This window comes from Ambystoma mexicanum, chromosome 10 (assembly GCF_040938575.1).
Source record: "Ambystoma mexicanum isolate Mex_15411 chromosome 10, UKY_AmexF1_1, whole genome shotgun sequence".
Taxonomy (NCBI): Eukaryota; Metazoa; Chordata; class Amphibia; order Caudata; family Ambystomatidae; genus Ambystoma; species Ambystoma mexicanum.
In genome coordinates, this window is record NC_090932.1 from 1,387,812,581 (window position 1) to 1,387,832,631 (window position 20,051).

Consider the following 20,051-nt stretch of genomic DNA (forward strand, 5'->3'; position numbering starts at 1 on the left):
ACCATATATCTGCTGTCGTTAACACTGAAGGACCTAAAGAGGTGCACCAGGGAAGGCACTCAAGAGATTGTGGATTTGACAAATGGCACAACTCTCAAGGGTATGCATGTTAAAAAAGAGCCACCAAGCCTTATAAGAGGAGAAAAGGGGGAAGGGAACATGGCAGGAATGGGAGATGTAGTCATCATCTAGTTATCCTCACACAGGATGCAGATAGTCTTAGAAAGAAAGCATGTATTAAGCAGCCATAGAGATTGGCCGACAGAGATGGGAAAGCGGGAAACCCAAAACGTGCCACGGTACAGAAATGGGTAGCAAAAACTGACACTTTGGAAAAGAAGGATAAACGTAGATTCAAGCATTACACGCTCTTGTAAACATGAAAAGCAGCTATGATGTGAGTTACATTGGCATAGATATCTGTTTCTTTCCCCCCTGGATTCCTTCACATAACTATGTTTATGTAGGAAGCACCTGCAGAACAAATTGTCGACTGCACTCCAAATAAGGTCCAGCAATAAAGGAAGAAATCCTCATATATTCTTACAATCACAAGCATATGTATCCAGTTTGGCCCTCATGACAGTGGTGGGGTGGACATGCTTTCAAACACTATCTAGGTTATCCTGTTTAGAAAGCGTGTGGTGTGTATACTGTTGATTCCGGTCCATCCTCTTGATAATGGACCTCATTGTTTGCAAATGATTGCTGACAATGTCTCTTTCTTACAGCCAATTATGCTGGGTCATTTTCCCTGTTCTTCCACATCATTTCATTTAAATTTGATCTATTCAGAAGAAGTATGCCTGCCCATCAATCCCTCATTCTGTCAGTTTCCTCCTGGTACCCAACACATGTCCCTGTGGCGCTAGCTGCTACCAGTCTGTTTGAGTATAGAGATGTTTCACCTTTGCAGCGACAGGAAAGCGACCTACATTTGAACCATAAAGGTCACCATTCCATGCAAAACCTGGGAACCAAGTCCCTCAGACCAGCAACAAAACACAGCAAAGCCTGAATGCAGAGCTCTAGAGTCCCAGCACAATCAGAACACCGACAACAATCCAGACTGTGGGAAGAAAAAAAAAGGGGCGGCTGACAAAATAGAAAGGAACTGAACTTTTGGATAAGCCTTCTCAATGGCTGTCATGTCTTTGTCTACGCTGTGTCTTGCCAATGGAGATACAAGGTTCGGATCCTGCTTCAACAGCAACAAGGACAATATTTTGTGCCAGCAATAAAGCTGTAAATTACATATATATTATATATAAAAATATGTATGTCTGCAACCTACTAGCCAGTATTACTAGTAGCAAATGCAAATTTGGAGCCTATAATACATACACCCACAAAGCGAGAGAGATTGTGTGCGTGTGTGTGTTCTGTCTGTATGTGTCACTGCCCAGGAATAACCAGAACATGCATGTAGTGCTTGCTTGAGATGTCCCAGTCAAATGCATCATCGGTTCCACCAGTGGGGCCCAACTTGAACTCCGCTGTCTGCTATGTTTAATTACCCTGCTCAAAACATCGATGTTCAATTACCAAATTTCTCCAATGGCCACTAGAATCATTTGCATTCCGAGAAGGTCTGGAACATGTGCAATTTATAGTGCTTGCTGTCAGTGGCAGCTAATGACTTCCCTATACATTTCCCCAAAAGGCACTACTTCTGTGTCGTCATGCATTTCAGCAGGTGAGAGGTGTGGGTTCGGTGTGCGGCTTAACTTGTGGGAGGGGAATCTTCAGGTTCAAAGCCTAGACAGGTCATGTTTGGGGGAATGAAAAGTATTGTATACTTACAACTTAGGGGTAAATAACTTCCATGTCAATTCTGAGATCAAAAGACAAGTAGAATTCGACTGCCTTCTACGTTTCAAGTGTGAGAACTAAACAGAAAGAAAAGGGACTGGATCCTAGGGGTTGGGGGGGCGACTCAGGAAATATTAAATTAAAAGAAAAATACCAACATATTTAAGAATACCTAAACTCCCCAACTTGAACTCATAGCTGAAGCACTATGGGAATATTTGAATTCTTGGCTCCTATTTTTTCCTAAAGTTTCTTTGACTTTTCTAAACTTTAAAACTTTGGGGAGAGGGGAAGGCTCACTCGATGCACTGTGTAGATTATTGAATGGGTGTTTGTTCTACAGATTTCGCGAACTGTGCAGCAAAAAGGCTTGCTTTTCACTGATTCAAAAATAATCAAATAGCTTCCGCCACGTTTCAGATTTTCAAAAGCAACACGACATTTGAAAAAGCACCAAGTGTAAGATATTTCAAGAGAATTCTTCTTTGCTGCAATGTCATGAGCAGCCGAACCGGTGGGTTTCCTATTAAAGCGAGACTGGCGCTTTTCCTATGCTGGTGACGTCACTGGATTCAATGCGTGATCTCCACCCAACATGCTAGGGTTTTAGACCTCTGGCCTCCCACCTCCAAGCTCACAGTGAAACGTATTGCTTAACGACAACAGGTGGTCGTGTTGCCAAAATTACTACATGGTTGGGATTTTCAGAGTGCACATTAAATAAAAGGGAAGAAAGACTAAAGACTGTGCATGCTGGGAACATGGCGTCCAGTCTGCCGCATTTTTACAAGAGCAACTAATGAAATTCCTTGTCTAGCCTTTTCAAAGTCAGCCCATTCATTAGAAGACAACATACTTCCATGCTGAAAGTGTTGGTAGTAACTGACCTCTGTGACCCAAAAATGAAGGGCTGCCATGAGGTGCAAATCTGGCAAGTTTCCAGAAGTCATCCCGGGCGCGGCTTCCATTTGCATGGCCTCAAGGCGCTCTTGCGGATCTGGGAGACAGGCTGGCGAGTTATGCAATACTTTGCTCTTGTGTGAATGTGCGCACTTCAAAAGGGACATGTACTATGCTACCGCCTTCTGTGTTTCCAAGTCAGAGTACAAAATGGAAGACCAAGCTGCACGCGGGTGTGTAAATGCCCAAATCTGGCCGTTAGGGCCAGGGGAAGGGGTTTCTGCAGGTGTGGAAGGAACCTAAGACGCAAGCTCCACAAGTAGAAGTCCCTTTCTAAAGACTGTACAATCTATGAAAGCGTGAGACTTCCTAGCTCCCATAATTCAGATGTATTGCTTGTGAAAGGGGCCCAAGTGAAGCACTGACCCCCCTCCCCCCCCTCAGTGAAGGGCATCAAAGAAAGATCTGCTTTCCCCTGTGGGCGGGCACCCCGCGCTGTCACCTCCAAGCCCCCCTTCCCCAGTGATGAATGCGGTCCGGGCATGGGAACGCCTGGGCAGGCCATATTCTACATTAGATGATCATCCATCACGTGGGCAAGTGGAGGCCTGCGACTGGGCCAGGCCGAGGTCAGAGGTCATATCCTCCAGGGCATTATTCCCGTTAAGGCCCCTCACCCGGCTAGACACATTCGCGCGAGAGGGAGGCTGGGGATGGGAGAGTAGCTGCCTTCCCAGCGTCCTCCTCCTCAGTGCCTTGTGTTCGAAGCAGTGACCTCGTCAGGGTCAGTTCAGAAGGATTTTATTCTGACTGGAGCTGGTTTGCCATCCCTAGTACATCTGATGGATGGGCCTAGTCAGATAGATCAGAGGGTTCAGGGCGTGCTGCTGTGCTCTGCGAGCAATCTGCGGGATTCAAGTTTGAATAGGGACAGGGGCCGCCACATACCTAGGGCGACACACTGAGTACAAGGAAACTGAATAATAATAAGACCTAGTATTTAAAGCGCCACAAAGCCGCACACTGCAGGAGGCAGCGCTATGCAAAAATAAGTTAATATGTGTATTATGTTTTCCCTCAAACAAGCCTAGGACACAAAAACACATACATATGTTAATATCTTGTCAAATGTGGGGCTTGGGGGTCTCAACTTTGATGACCCCCCACGCTTTTTCAACCATCTATGAAACTATCCCTTAACCGAAGTTTGGCAAATTGTATCCCTGGAAATAGTTTGAGCCACCAAAAGTCAGAGGCAGAAGAAACTATGAACTCAGATAAAACCCAGAATGATAAGTGCACGCGCTCCCCTCGCTTTGAAATCCGTTTCATTAGAGTTCGCAAAAGCACCTGGCCAGAACTGAATTGAAATGTCCCTCGTTTCCCTTTGAAGATGAGGTTTCCGCTTATTTCTCCTCCTCTATTAGAGGAAGCGACCGACACTGCGAAACGCACGTGCGGGTTTATAATCAATTATATATCAGGGCCTTGCAACACAGTGCATTACCAATGAGAGTCATGGAAGCAGCGGTTTAACCAGGCTGAAAGCAACATTATGATGTATAATTCAAATAATGTGCAGACTTGCCTGCACAGCCGAAGGAGGTCCTCGGTGAACTTGTATTGCGCCTGCGCCGTCTGCCTGGATGCAAATGCGCCGCTCAAACCGGATACGCGCTTGAAGACAGGTCGGTAGTTGAAGACCCAAGCCCCGCCCCCTACCTGCTACCAAGGCCCTTTAGGCGCGCCCTGAATATGAGGTCCAAGATGGATTTTATTGGGGGGCCGGATGTAGAATTATTTCTTGCAGTGTTCCCAGAGCATGTCAAGGCCATCACACTAATGAATCCCAAACAGGAAAAAAAGCACGACTGTGATTGCTGAATATCTTTGAGAGATGTCTCTGGCTGACATACATTGTGTTTCAAGTAACAATACCAGGCGGTTAGGACATCATGCTCAGTTTTTGCTGGTTATCCCAAAAGCAATGCGAGCAGCTGACAGCCCTACAGACGACACCTGCGCCGGGTTTCTGTGGTGAAAGAGGTCATAAAGGTTGCCTGGGGGCAGCGTAGTAATGAGAGGTGATGGTTATAGCCAGCGCCTTAAGCGGCACAGCAAAACGAGCCATTAAGGGAGGCATGCCCTAACAGGGGTCGCCTGCCAGTTCGTTAGGCCACGCCCCATTAACGAGCCCTTGCTTAATGGGCTGCAGGCAGCCCTTTGCAGAGATCGGCACCCTCTCCTCGCTCGGTGGGGGGAGGGTGCTGATCTCTGCATCTATTAACTATTGGAATGCATGGTAGGGGGCAGCACCACAAGTGTTCAGCCTTAATGGTGGCGCTGCCCCTAGCCAGGCATTCCTTTAACTAAGGAATGCAGCAATCACCTTTGGGTGATTGCTGCATCTCTTAACTAATAGGGATGCCTGGGCAGGGGCAGCGACACCATTAAGGCAAAAAAATGTTTTCTTCCTAAAGCCTGAAGATCCCAAGGGGGAGCTTCAGTCTTTAGCCCCAATATGGAGAAAAGGCTTTTTTTTCTAAACCCTGCAGCTCACGCACATGAGCGATAACTTCAGGCTTTTGAAAAAAAAAGCCTTGTCCTCTACTCCACCCTGGCTAGCCCAGCCCATTTAAAAGCCCTGGTTATAGCTTTCTACTGCACGTTATTATGCAGTTTGTACGCAGATTAAATAAAGTAAGAAATAGTATTGCGCCAATGTGATGTAATCCGGTCTGTTGTGGGATCCGAATAAAATGGCCACCAGAAGCAAATCGCTAATGCCAATAAGTACACCATGTTTGAGCGAAGGGGACAGGGGAGCATGGCAACAAAGAAGATCAGCGTCAACCCCTGAAATGCCGGGTATAGAAGGCCTCCATGTGTGCCGCGGTTGGAAGTGCTACACCTAGGCTGCCTCGTTTTCCTTTGAGCTGCTGCCACCCCAGGTGCTAATTTGCTCCACTTCCCCTCTCGAAAAGCGCTTTCCACAATCACGACTAACCGTTGTGCATGGTGTAGTTCAGTTGAGGCTGCTTAACCAGATATCTGCTCACGTACCCGACTGTTCCGTCACTGGGGGGTGGGCACTGGACATACCGTGTTGTACGCTGGACGACTCGTATCGTACACACACCACGAGATCTGCCTGCGATTTCCACTGCTTTATGCGTTGTACACTTTATTAGGCCGGACTAATATGATTGACAGCTTTGAAACTTGACCACGCAGTGCATGCTGTTACAGGTTCGTCCTGCTCCCCACGATACCAGTGCTCATCTAGCTCCCTCACACCGCCTCAGGCATTCCAGGCACTCGGACACATATAATACACAAGGCCAGAAGTTGAGTGAAAAGCGCTGTAATGTTAACACACACACACCGGGCCCTGGAGGGCTGTATTAGTCTCTGCCCCCTCCCAGGCCTGGCACATAATTATGTACATTTCAACTTAGAGACCAGAGGTACTATTTTTAACGACCACTTGTGAACAGCCCTCTACCAAAAGACTTTTGCTTAACGATACACTATGTTTACAGGGTCACTTGCTTCCCCAAGTCCCATTACGGTTTTTCCTTTTTATACTCATTATATTATCATGTACCACACCAAATTGTATCAAAAATAGTTATTTTTTCACCATATTGTTAATAAAAAACTTTTATTTATCTTTTTCTGTTTACAGTTATAGCAATTTATCACACAATTAATAAACAAACATTTTCTCAATATTTTTCAATTTGACTATGCACATTCAATAACATGTAGTATTTCTTAATTTAACAATTAGTTAAGAATACAAATTTCATAGGGATCTGTTGTTTGCTCTCCTCTCTCATAGAGAAGTACATCCCAGTCCATAAAAAACTTTTCACTCTATTTATACCACCCATGCTTACTTTCATACTGCATTCATACCATACCCTATTGCAGACTTACGCCCGCTCAGCCCACCAGGGATGGAATGGTCGAAAAGGAAAATGCAGAGTGCGTGGAACAGCCCTCGGGCCTGGCTACTATCTGCCTCGGCCCCAGCCCTTTAGGATTTTTCGAAGCCCCCCCGCCTGCTGAGTAATCTTTCAGCTGCCTGCGGGCCAGAACACCGCTATACCTCAACTCTGCCTTGTCCTCCACATATCCTCTCTTGTTCATTAGCAAAGTGCGCATTCATAGACGGTACCATGGGGAAAGTTTTTTAACAAGGCTGCTTTCAAAGGCTGTGCTTTCCTTTGTAACTTTGCAGACCAGCGACCTTGCCCTAGTTAAGCTGAACACAATATCTTTTTTGATGATGGGAGGTTAAGCTATTCTGGGGAAATTAGCCGTCCTCGCTGCAGGGCGCCAGCCGGGTCCTCATGCGACCTACAGAGACATAATTGGATTTTTGGTTTAGTGAAAGAGGCACCTGTCATCTAAGAGCGTAGAGCCGCTTGTTAGAAGCCAATATGGTACCGTAAAGCCACCAAATTCGTAGGCAGTCAAGAAAAGGAACCAGCGAGAAGGTATGTCCACTCCAGTCCCAGCAGGGGGCACCAGAGGGCAAAAAATACCTCAGGGACCCCCCCCATCTGACCAGGAATTTGCAGGCAGGGGCTCCCTCCCCACAACCCATCAATGTGTGGTCTAAGCGGAGTGCCTCTGGAGAAGGCAGATCTAAAATAAGTTGCAATGCTTTACTGCAGAGTATATGAACACATTGGACAAACCACCACCCAACCCACTCCAGAACACAAAGAACGTGGCAACAGAATCAGCCGCATGCCTACTCTCCCGTGTATAAAAGCAGTACAGCCACTGGAAGTGGCAGTTAGCCTAAAGAAGCAAGCAGCAGGCATCGCCTAACATGTATGCAGAGCAAATGCACCGGGGGCATCAAGCGGTAAGCCCCCCCAAGGCAGACCTGCCTACTTTTGTAAAACCAAAAATCCAGAGATTTACATCACCCGATGCCAGACACAAATTTTCCAGAACTCTGCCTATCCGCCCCACCCACATTTGTAAAAAAAATAAAATGCCAAACACTACTTTTGGACCTCAAATATGGATGGGATTTGCTTTGATAACCTATCCTATCTCTCTCACGAAGTCTGGAAGAAAAAAAAAGCTTTAAAAAGCCCTCCTGGACTCTAAGCCAGGCCTACCTTTAGCTGACACCTATGTCAATGCTACTTCCAGGCAGACCATCACTGACATCCTCTTTTCAACCCCTTCTCCTCATCTATGGACCGCTCACCTGGACTCTACTTTTTGCCCTTTCTCCATTAATAGTGCCACTAGATGGCAAGTACTCTTGGCATATTTCACATTCTCTAGGTGCATCATTAATGTCTATCACAATGACACTGTCATGGCTCAATGCTCTAAACCTACTCTTCTCCTCCTTAACCGGCGCCTGCCCTCTGTCATTAACTTCCTCTCTTCTCCTGCTAACCCCCTTACCTCCTCTCCTCTACACTAACACTGATGGTAGTACCACAGCCATGTGCCCCCGCTCGAAAACTTTCAAAGGTGTCAATCAGCTCCACTTAGCTAATCTGAATGCTTGTTCTGCCATCAAGTCTCCTTGAAGACTAGACCTCAACGTCCTCGCTCTTACCGAGACCTGGTTCAATGCCAGCTTCGTCATTGCTCTTGACACTCTCCTTCCTGAGGGCTACAAAATGCTCTCCAAACCCAGATCAAACAGGCCAGGAGATGGAGTTGCCATGATTTTCCCTGAGTGGGTCCCTGCTTCTATCATACCTACTCAACCCTTCTCCTCTTTTAAATGCCTCATCTGTAGGATTGGGTTTTCGCCTACCCTCTCTCACCCTTGCCACCATCTATAGGCCCCCTGGGCCTATTTCTCTCTTCCTCTCTGAATGGGCCGACCTTGCCTCCTTCCTTTCAACCTCTTCTTCCAAACTCCTCCTCCTCGATGATTTCAATATTCACCTTGATTCCCCTGAATAGGCCACCTCACAGTTCTGTGTCCTCGGTGACCCCCTCTCTCTCTCACTATTCTTTCTTCTGGCCCAACCCACTCAGCCAGACATACTCTGAATTCCCTCATCTCCAGCGACATTCCTATCTCCCACCTTTCCTAGTCCGATAACTCTCTCCTCTCTTCCAGACTGGGGCCTCTTGGCCCTCTTTCTGAGCCACCCCCAGCACTGCCAGCCTCCTTTGCCGTCATTCGACTGATGAAGTGAGTGTCAGTCGCAGCTTTCGCTTCCGCCTTCATCCCCCCAACCCCTACTTCTGACTCTGTCCACGCCAACCTGCACCTCTTCATCTCTAACACCCTTGATATCCTTGCCCCCGTCATGAGGATCCACCTAAAACCTTCCTTCAAGAGTAATAGCTGCATCTCTAAAACATAAGTGCAGAATTGCTGAACAGAAGTGGCAGACCTTAGGCTTATCCTCAGACACACTGGCCTGTCGCCTTCTTCAAAGGCAATATCGTTTCTCTATCCACTCCAAGAAGAGCGCCCACATTGAAGCTGATATCTCTGGAGCCACTAACATGGCTGAACTTTTCCAAATTTGCAAGGAACTCGCCAGTCCAACTGCAGTCTCCACCTCACCGCCTACCAGGCTATCTGCACCGCACTGGCCTCCCACTTCTCATCTAAAACTCAGGACATCCTGTCCTCACTCTCCTCCACCCCATCTCACTCCCACTCCCCTTCCTCCCTTGGCTCCCCCCCCCTTGCAGCCCCACACTCTCCTCCCTCATGCCCATAGCAACGGAAGAGGTCTTTAAAGTTTTCTGTTCTATGAAGGTCTCCGCCAAACAGGTGCTCCCCTGCCCTTCTAGGACTACATCTCCTCCATCGCTCCGGCTCTTGCCGACTTCTGTAACCACTCATTTGCCACTCATTCGGTTCCTCTTTCCCTCAAGCACTCCCTTGCGCACCCTCTCCTAAAAAAAGCCACCTGCTGACCCCTCCTGTCCAATACCCCCTTCCTCAGTATACTTTGGGCAGGCTGGACCTCCCCCCAACTGACCCTCCATACTGAACTTGGTGGTTGCCTCGATGAGGCATCAATCTGGATTCAGGGCATCCAGAAGCACAGAAACTGCTCTCCTGAACACCTGTGAAGACATGCTTGCAAATCTTGATTAACTCTCCAAATCTTGATTAACTCTCCTAGAATGGGCAACCATTCTATCCTCATAAAACGACCCTGTGATAACCCCGGCATCACAGACCGGACCCTGGAAAGGCGGACCTCTTTCCTCACCAATCGCCCTTCAGAGCTGCAACGGGGCCCTATTTCCTCCACCACCACACTCGAGCTGCTGCGTTCCCCAGTGCTCCATCCTATCACTGTGGCTCTTCAATATCTATCTCGCCCTTCTTGCCCACTTGATCTCATCCTCCTCTCCTCTTTTCCAGTGCTACGCTGATGACGCACAGCTTTCCTTTAAACTTCCCTCTACTACCTCTTCTTCCTCCTCTCTCATCCCCGACTGTCTGACCGCCACCGAGGCATGGTGTGCAGCCAACAATCTGTCTTCATGTCAGTAAGAAATAGATCCTTCTCATTGGGACAACTGCTGCACCCAGTGTTCCTCCTACCCTCTGGCCCCCCTTCTTTGGCCCTCTACCCTCACAATCCTGTGAGGCCAAAACATTGGGGTCATCTTCCGAATCCGCTCTCTCCTTCACCCCTCACATCTTGGACCTTGCCAAGAAGGCCCACTTCCAGCTTCACCCCCTCAGAGGCATTCTCCCTTTCCCCAGAAGCTAAATGTCTAGAGAGCTCTGACTGGACTACTTCAACAGCTGCTTCCTCAATCTCCCCCACTCCTCCCTGCGCCCCCTTCAGTTAATCCCGAATAAGGCTGCTAGATTTATCCTTGGCCTCAAGTCCAGGGACCGTACCTCTCCAGCCTTAAAATCTCCCCACTGGCTCCCTGTGGCTGTGAGGATCAAACTCTAGGACCTCTGCATCATCCACAAGGCTTTCTAGGGCCTGGGACTAACCACGCCATCTTCAACTTTCCCTCCATAAATACTCCCCTGCTAGAGCCATCCGCTCCTCCAATTCCAACTTTTTGATTGGCAAACGCTTCTCCAAGCAGAGAGCGGGGGGCAGGTCTCTCTCTTTGGCTGGTGCCTCCCTTTGGAACAGCCTCTCTGCCCCTCTCAGACTTGAGACAGACCTCTAAGTTCTGGAAATGTCTCAAAACTCTGTTCTTCTCTACCTCTTTCCCTTCCTTGCCAACTACCCCACTGCCGCTGAGACTGGTGGCCTGGTCCTCGTGCATCTCACAGGTCCCAGGCCCTCTACCCAGTTGATACCCACACTGTCCCACCAATGCACTGTCCCTGCGGGCCTCAATTCACAGCTGTGAACCCTACCCTTGGGATTCATCCGTCCTAGCACTTAGCTTGAGGCCTTCTCCTTGGCTCACCTTGGCACTTCCCTTCCAGGCACCCACCAGCACTTGTCCATATCCCCCGCACCCACCCTTCTCTATCTCTTGCACTTCTCTTCACTACACTTGCACGTCCGAATGCCACAAGGCCAAGTAGGACCACAGATGTCGATTTGATGTTTTGCCATCGTTATTAATTCCCCTGGTTCTCTCCCCATTTAGACTTGTGGCACCTTGAAACACAATTCTGCTGTATAGGCACTTAACAAATGCTCAAAAAATAAAATTCCTGCACTTGGTGTAGATCCAGACCTTACTTTGGTAGTGTTTGCTCTAGTTAGTACTCCTCCATATGGTGCTTTGCTGTACTTAGTACTGACAGTTCATTTTGTGCAACTAAACATTGGCTTCTTAGTACATGGTCCCATGCACCGAGATGTTGTACCATTACTTTAATGTGTTGCATCAATCCAACACTATTTTAATTGGTAATATGTATTTACATGTGGCATATGTGGATGTTGGGGATGGTGTGGATGTTAGGGATAGTGTGGATGCTGGCAACACATGTTCCCCATGATGTTGCCATATATCTGTACCCCCTATATATGCTATCTACCTGTATCCCCATATATATATCTGTATCCCACATTTACCTGTATCGACCCCTGTCGCTATATATCCATATGTCGCTATGTATGTCCCCACTGTCCTGTTCAAGTGCCTGGTCTCAGGCGCTCTACAGATACCACCATATCACACCACTACGCTTACTCTCTACTATACACCGTCATTACACTAGAAAACAGACTGATAATTCAGCCTAGCTGTTCACATACAAACACGACCCCATGACCACCTCATCACCCTAATAAAACGCAGCTAACTGGGCACATTCCGGCTAGTTGTTCGCATAAGCGTTCCTCAGGCCTAACGTAGCCAGAACCCAGTCTGGGTGTCCACCCACCAGACTGAACACATCCAACTGATTTCCTCAGCACCACACCTATCGCTAGGAAGCTGCTATCATCCAACAACCACACAAGCTGCACCCACGCACCATACGACACTCTCTCCCTCTACTGACTTGAACTCGGTTTTCAAGGGAGTTCAACCTACCAGCGCTTTGAGGTCATAGCAATGATATATAAGGCGCTATATAAATGCCAAGTAACATAGCATAACATACTGTATGGTTATAGATTCCCAGAATCTTCCCATCAGGAAAATAAACCTGTGACCAAGAAGTTGTTCAGTCATGTTCAATGGTTAGTCACACTGCTGAATAAGACGCACAGACTTCTAGTACGTCTCCCTCCACCAACAGCGCTGCACGATTGTATAGGTCAAGTACTAAACATCAGGAGTATAGCATAGTTGCAGTGAGAAAGGTCATTTATAATGCGCTTAATACCCAGAGGTTTCTAAGCACGGACCTGGTGATTGAACCTGTGTTGCTCCATGTCGTTTTGTTTCCAAGGCGAGCACGTTGCCCCTGAGCTATCCTCCCGACACTATAAAATATCAGGGCCAAAACTGATACCCTGATATTGTAAAGTACTCTGCTGCTCTCAAGTTAGGTTTTCCACTATAAGCAATACAATAAAGTATGCCATTTGCACTGAGATATAATGAGAAACAGGTGCAGTTGGGAGGAGAGGGCAGTTGGCATGAGGGCGGAAGCGACTGTGGGGTGTGTGTGCGCACTCTTGAGTTTACATTAATGCACACCCTGAAGAAGTGCTGCGCTTGCCACTCTGCCTGACTGCTTGTTCACTGCCCAGATTTGTGGGACCTAAGCATCAGAGGTGATGGTTTGAGCCTACTGCTGCCAGTTGGAGCGAGTATTTGGCCTTAATGGTAGTCTATTTTGTATAGAAGTCCAGGGAAGCATGCGCTCCCAACGTTGAGGCTGGGTGAGGCTCAGGGCTGCAAGAGAGGAGGAGTAAAGGGGGTGAAGGGTGAACGGATCAGTCCGTCCTTCAGGAGTACTGGCTCCTCGGTTGCAGTGAAAACAGAGGGGGAGCGCAACCTCACTCCGCCCTCTTCTAATTCCAGGACCTTTCTGTGCCAGAGAATCTCACCGTGATGAGGGATTTCCAGCACCAATGCGTCATCTGGGGCAGGGTGATGACAACATTACGCCGCCCGGCACCGGTATGGCTCCTCTGACCTTACCTTCTCTTTCCAACCCATCGCCATGCCTCACAAAATGCTGTCCCGGCTTGCTAACAGGAGGCTGGAGGAAAAAAAAGCAAGGGCACATGATGTTCTAGAAACACTGGGATGTTGAGCTAAAGAAGCCCAACGACACTCAGGTGGGAGAGCGGAGAAGAGAAAGGGTTCAGTCAGACAAGAGGATAAAAAACGTATTAAAAGTACTCCCTGCATGCAATTTATGTACAAACATGCAAAATAATCCTCTCTTGGGAGGATAGCTCAGGAGCAACGTGCTCGCCTTGGAAGCAAGACGACACAGAGCAACACAGGTTCAATCCCCGGGTCACCTCTGGGTGTTAAGCGCGTTATAAATAACCAAGCATATCATATTGTATCTGTGCACCTCACAGCCCTTTAACAAATTCCACCCCCACAACCACCCACCGAACCCTTTCAGCATCACTAGGGCTGGGGTTCTGTGGTCTTCTTTTACAGAGCTTTTGGAGGTAGCCCCAAGGGAAAAAAAGTTCACAAGTCTGATAGAAGAGTGGTGTAAAATGAGGGTACGAGACGTACCCGTCTACTACCAAACACAAAGCAGATGGTGGGCCGTGGCGCTCAAACGCTTATAACAGTGTCCAAAGCAAAGTGAAGCCTGCTCAGGCCAAGGAGCGAAGCCAAAAATCCCCAAACCCTCTCTGCTAGACATCCCAGCCCACAATATTCAAATCAGGCCAGCTATCAAAATTCACAGCCCAAAAAAGTTCCAACCAAGTGCACTTCATTCGACTGGCGGTCACTTCGTTTTTTGTCTTTGCATTCTGGAACTTGAAGTCAAAAATGTCTCAGTTATAGATCCTGTACTACAAGTCGTAGAACACAGAGAAAAACAGTAGTGGGTTACAGTCTCCCGAATGGAGTGGCACACATTGGCACGCAGGGCCCCTATACCCCGAGACTGTTTACTGGTCGTGATTGAATGGAAGAGTACATTGGCACGGTGCAGGCCCCGACTGCTGTACACAAGATCAGTGCAAAGTGCGCTGTTCTATAAACCTGGATGTGATGGGGAGGGTGGTGGCAGCCGAAAAGTGAGTCCTCACAAGACATTATGCTAGAATACATCTGCATTAGATACAAAACGTACAGCTGTGTGCAGTCTGCAAGTCACAGTGGTGGGGATTACAGAGGGTGAGGTAAATCGAATCATGGTTCTTTCTATGTTCAGTTAATTGGCTTTTATACTAAGCACATCACCACCACAGCGGTCTTAAAGCATAGAGGTTCTTCAGCATGTAGGTGATGGGCATTGGAGATGGTTTGCAGTGAGGCAGCATTAGCATTGTATAGTGCATCCATGCCAACATGTCCTAATCCGTTTAGTAGATGGTAGTCCAGTTTTGTTTTTTACTTTGCATTCTGGGATTTGTAGTCCTGGATTTCCCCCATCATAAACTCAGTACAAAAAAAATCTCAGAGCGCCAAAAAAAAAAACTGGACTGCACTAACAACTCGTGCATGTTTAAATGTGTGACACTGCTTGACCGGAAAATATAAGCAGAGTACCCCCAAGAACTGGAAAATAGTCTCACCACTTAAGATAAATGGATGCACGTCTGCAGCACTAAGCTACAATACATTATGGCTTGTTGTGAGATTGACTGAACGGCGAGAGAGAGATAAAAGGCCCCCTCCACACCACCACCCCTAACCGGCTTCTGCCTCTTCTCATCTCTGCACGTGTTTTAAACTCTTTCCAAATGTCGCCTGGTCAAAATAACAGTGGAAGGGAAACCAAGAGAGAGAGAGTGAGCAAAGACAAGTGGACGCCCTGGGGGCAGAGATTAACGATTGAAGGTGTCTGCCCCTCCCTGCTCATTCTGTCTTCAGAAAGGCGAGGGTGGGGGAACCCCGGGGGCCCTGGGGAATGGTGCTCCAGTAGGAGGTGTCCGTGCCGAATACACACCATTGCTGCTGCTTGGCTAAGGAGATTGCCGCCTAATTAAACCGAATGCAAAAGAAGGGCACGAAAAGCAAAACCTTGCATTTTAACTAATCTACACATATAGGGCTTTGGGGTATCCTGTGTCAGCCGAGAGAAAGAGTGGAGCCGGGCTCCAGCCGTAGCAGGCACTGTGAAATAAAGCACGGGGGGGGTGGAGGGGGGCCGTGGGACTACAAGCCCCAGCAGCACACAGTGCTGTTTGCTACGTTGGGGATTGACGGACGTGGATCTGGTGAAATGAGGTCTCTGTAAGGGCTCCGGGGCCCCAAACCGCCCACGTCCCCGGGAAAGGCCATCAGCATGAGAGTCCCTATACTTTCAATGGGAAGCTCAGTGAATTCGGAATGCACTGAGATTATGGTGAAACGTGCAGGTCATGGGGCGAACGAATACGTCTCAACTGACAGGCTTTGGCGGGTGTCACCTGCCATGTCATTATCTCACTCACCCGCCAAGCCTCTTGCACACCCATATTTGGCAATGGACGTTCACTCGCCAAAAAAACTGAATCGGGTTTTTTTTCACCCACCCTGGGACACAAAAGGGTGCCTGACACTGCCGGTTCCTGTGGAGATCGACAGGACCGCGCACTCAAGATTCCCAATTCCAGGCGTGGGAAAATCTCCCAGTCCTTTTATGCACTTGCAATTCCGGGATTTGTAGCCTTAAATTTAAAAGGCACAAGACAAAACTATAAAAAAAAAGTCCCAGAATTTCAAGAAAAAAAACAGGACTCGGTGACTCTCGCGCATGGAGCTGGGAAGGAGTGCTTTGAAATGAGTACCACAGTGTTGGAACACTCAAAGCTGCCGCCTCGCTCCATGTTCTAAATGTCACCATCACTCGCTCCTGGTATCTTAAGCAGCAGCTGTCTTTCGTCTTCTTACTGATGGATTTTATCCATCAGCAATGATTTTTGGATACCGAAGCTTGAGCCTCATTACTCCATCTCCTCGGGTTGGGTATGCAGTCGTGGGTTAGGATTATTCTTGGTCTGTGTGCACTTGTCAAAGTAGGGCTGGTTTCTTCGCTGTGATTAAACAGCTTGGTGAGAGCTGGGACTTGCAGTTTCACTTGTTGCATCAGACATATGGGGCTGCACACACTGCTGCAAATGGGAAAGATTTACTGGGGGAACCCCCTCATCCTTCTTGAAAGGGGAGGGCCGGAAGGCGAGCCCAAGCCCAGGGGCATGGACCCAGGTCATGTGGTACAGTATCTCTTTATAGAACTCAATCTGGCTCATTTGCATAAAAGCAAAGAGCATTATGGGAACATACGTATGTGCAGAATTTTTAATTTGAAACATGTCTTATTGTGATTCAGTAAGACACCCTTTTGAGCGAATAATGGAAGTTGGGGTGTACAGTTTTAATTGGTCACACTACTCACCCCAAGAAAAACATGTCTCTACATTGCAGGACATATATACCACTTTGGACAGCTACAAGAATATGAGACTGGCTGTTTCTGTATTCAGTTGCTCATAACGAGTCTGTTGAAAGTGTCTGTTGATACGTGGGTTGCTCGTGCATCTGATAACTCAGCTGCAGGATAGATGGATCTGAAGCTGTGTTATCACATGAACAAACAACCCATGCTACATCGGGCAGCAAAACAGGTCTTGCCCCAGTCGGATGCAGAGCAATCAGGGGGTGCATGGAGGTGACCCTGTGACACGGGAGCCCGTTATTTATGGCACTGTGAAGTGGAAATATCTGCGTAACACACACATAAATACACGGTGTTAGAGTGTTGATGGCGCTATTGTCAATACATGAATGAATGGGAGCAGAACTGGCAGCCACTTAAGGAAGATGGAATATATAACATTGCCACTGCTTTACATTGAGATGCGGGGGGCGGGGGGGATGTTCCCTTACCATCCGTGAAAACATCAGTTGCTATCCCAGATGGAGATTTCGCCCAGTGCCTAAAGGGGCACGTGGAAATGAGCCGGGGCTCATCAAGGGGTCGTGGGCTAGCAGAGAGGGCGTTGCCCAACTGCTCGCTAGGCCGTGCCCCCTTGACGAGCCCTGCATTAATGGCCATCAGGCACTCCTGTCACACAGCCCTTTGTAGAGATCAGCACCCCCCCCCCCCCCAAGAGCCTTTGCCAGGCATTAGACGAGGGGCAGCAGCGGCACTATTAAGGCTGAAAAGGTGAGGCCGCTGGAAGCCGAGGCCTTTTTTGCCTGAAGCTTTGCAGGACCTTCAGCTTTAAAAAAAAAAAAAAAAAAACTCGGCTTCCAGCTGCCTTACCATTTCTTCTTTAATGGTGGCACCGGCCCATGGGCAGCTCTTGATTAAAAGGTTGTCCCGCAGGTGCCGGTGCTACCATTATGGAGAAAAGGCATTTTTTCTGCAGCCTGAAGTTTGAGCACATGAGGCAACAGGCGAGGGAAGGGGCTGGGGGGGTAAAGAGAAGAAGACATGGAGCGTCAGAGGTAGCAAGAGAGAGAGGGGCTCTTTTTTGTTGAAAATGTAGCCGCTGTTTTGATAATGAACAAGTAGCACTTAAAAAAATAAATATCTTGCCAACCAGGGCTGGCGGCGGGGTACAGATTGCCAATTAGAGAGCGAAAGATGCCCGGCCAAAAGACAGGAGGGAGGCCAGCGCCCCATTTCGGAAATGTCAGAAGCACATGGCCCCGGCTCGAGAGAGGAAATTAGTCCGCTCACCTTTTAAGTGAAATTAATACAAAAATTAATCAGAGTCACAGGCGGTATAATAGGATTTCACAGTCGTTCGGGGGCGGGCTACCGCCGCCCCGCGAGCCAGACTCACTTAATATCGACAGAAAGAACGCCGCCAGAGGGCCGCAATACGCGCCATAGAGATAATTACTGGGATAGTCGGGAGCAAATGCAGTCAGAGGCATTCTGCACGAGGCTCTCCTTAAAGGGGCCGTGCCCGCGTAAGGCTGGATGACCCAAGGAGGGGGCGACTCCCTAGCGCAAAGGGTGGGGCACAAAAGCAAACGTCACATTAAGATGCATGGGGCAATCAAGAAGTGTTGTCTCAGGGGGAAAGGATTTGGATTGTGTGACCCGGGGCACATATACACCACCCCACCCCACCCCTTTTCTATCAGTTCCCTTATCTACCAACAATGGGAGGTACGTAGAGGAGATTGGGTTCGCAGTGTTCTTTCTAGGCAAGAAAACCCCTTGCACTCGTTTTAATAAAACGTTTCCTTAAACCAGAAGGGACTTCTTAGTGTTTCTTTCACCGCTAGAGGGCGACATGTGGAGTCGGGTGTGCCAGGTCTGTGCCAGGCGCCGCCGCCGCCGCCCCCCCCCCCAGCTGATGAAAACCAGAATAAACACACGGGGAATTGTGTTCCGAGGCGGCCGTGTGGCCCAGAATGCGCGATGCAATTTAATTTCGCATCGCGGTGGGCAAAGGACATGCCGCGCGCTCCCATCATGAGATGCGGCATACGGCGAGCCACGCTTTGATTAAGGGGGCTTGTCTCGCTGATGTGCGGAAGCAGCCGGTGCATTCTGGGTAAGCCATTAGGATTCCGTTTATCAGACAAATAAGTTACGGCAGGTACCTTTTGCAGATAACATTGTAAGCATTTCATCACTGCACGTTGCCTTTTTTTATTATTAAGCACAACGTGGTAGAAGGCGAGAAATATTGCACCCGCCATTTCGCTTCCTTCTTGGCCACATAGCATATCTACAATTCACAGTTACACATTAACGCAATACATGCATACATACACGAAGAAAGACTTTCACTGGATCCTGTGCGCCCGGCATCACCTTTATTTAGAAGCCGCGTGGAAACGTGCTTTGCTTTCCTATGAACCGGTAGGCGCCACCCGGCGCATGCGCGGTGAGTAGGTCCAAGCACACCTCGCATTTGAGCTCCCCCGAGCCTAACATGCCAAAAGTAGAAGTCCACTTTTATACAGGGAACACGTGGCCTATGTGCAAAGTCGGGGCACCTGTGGCTCGGCTCCAGCCAGTCCCCTTCTTAGCACCAGCATTCTGGATGCTGGGTCATGGAGGTCGTGTAGGCGCGACGTTTATATTGGAGGGTGAAACTACGAGTCCCAGAATCCAAAGTGTGCTTGATTGGAAAGTGAGGACTTTATGAAGTTGGATATCGTGACTTGGGACCAGATGGCAGAGGAGGGCAGGAGCCGGGGAGGTAGCTCTTATGATGGCAATGCATGGAATATCAGTACTTGGGACCAGATGGCAGTACCGGCAGAGGAGGGCAGGGGCCGGGGAGGTAGCTCTTATGATGGCAATGCATGGAATATCAGTACCGGCAGAGGAGGGCAGGGGCCGGGGAGGTAGCTCTTATGATGGCAATGCATGGAATATCATTACTTGGGACCAGATGGCAGTACCGGCAGAGGAGGGCAGGGGCAGGGGCCGGGGAGGTAGCTCTTATGATGGCAATGCATGGAATATCATTACTTGGGACCAGATGGCAGTACCGGCAGAGGAGGGCAGGGGCCGGGGAGGTAGCTCTTATGATGGCAATGCATGGAATATCATTACTTGGGACCAGATGGCAGTACCGGCAGAGGAGGGCAGGGGCCGGGGAGGTAGCTCTTATGATGGCAATGCATGGAATATCATTACTTGGGACCAGATGGCAGTACCGACAGAGGAGGGCAGGGGCCGGGGAGGTAGCTCTTATGATGGCAATGCATGGAATATCAGTACTTGGGACCAGATGGCAGTACCGGCAGAGGAGAGCAGGGGCCGGGGAGGTAGCTCTTATGATGGCAATGCATGGAATATCAGTACTTGGGACCAGATGGCAGTACCGGCA

The 20,051-nt window shown here is 48.7% G+C and overlaps 1 protein-coding gene across 2 annotated transcripts in view; it reads right to left on the reverse strand.

Annotated features, from left to right (window-relative positions):
- The window catches only part of FAM222A (family with sequence similarity 222 member A), a 305,618-nt gene that overhangs the window by 121,320 nt on the left and 164,247 nt on the right, over window positions 1–20,051 (reverse strand). The window contains exon 1 of one of the 2 annotated variants that reach the window (XM_069619411.1): window positions 18,983–19,139. The exons of the other annotated variant lie outside the window; for it this stretch is intronic. Within the exon in view, the coding sequence (XP_069475512.1) occupies window positions 18,983–19,124 (142 nt within the window). The 5' untranslated portion in view covers window positions 19,125–19,139. Of the gene's footprint in view, window positions 1–18,982; window positions 19,140–20,051 lie in introns of those variants that run through there. 2 annotated transcript variants of the gene reach the window in all.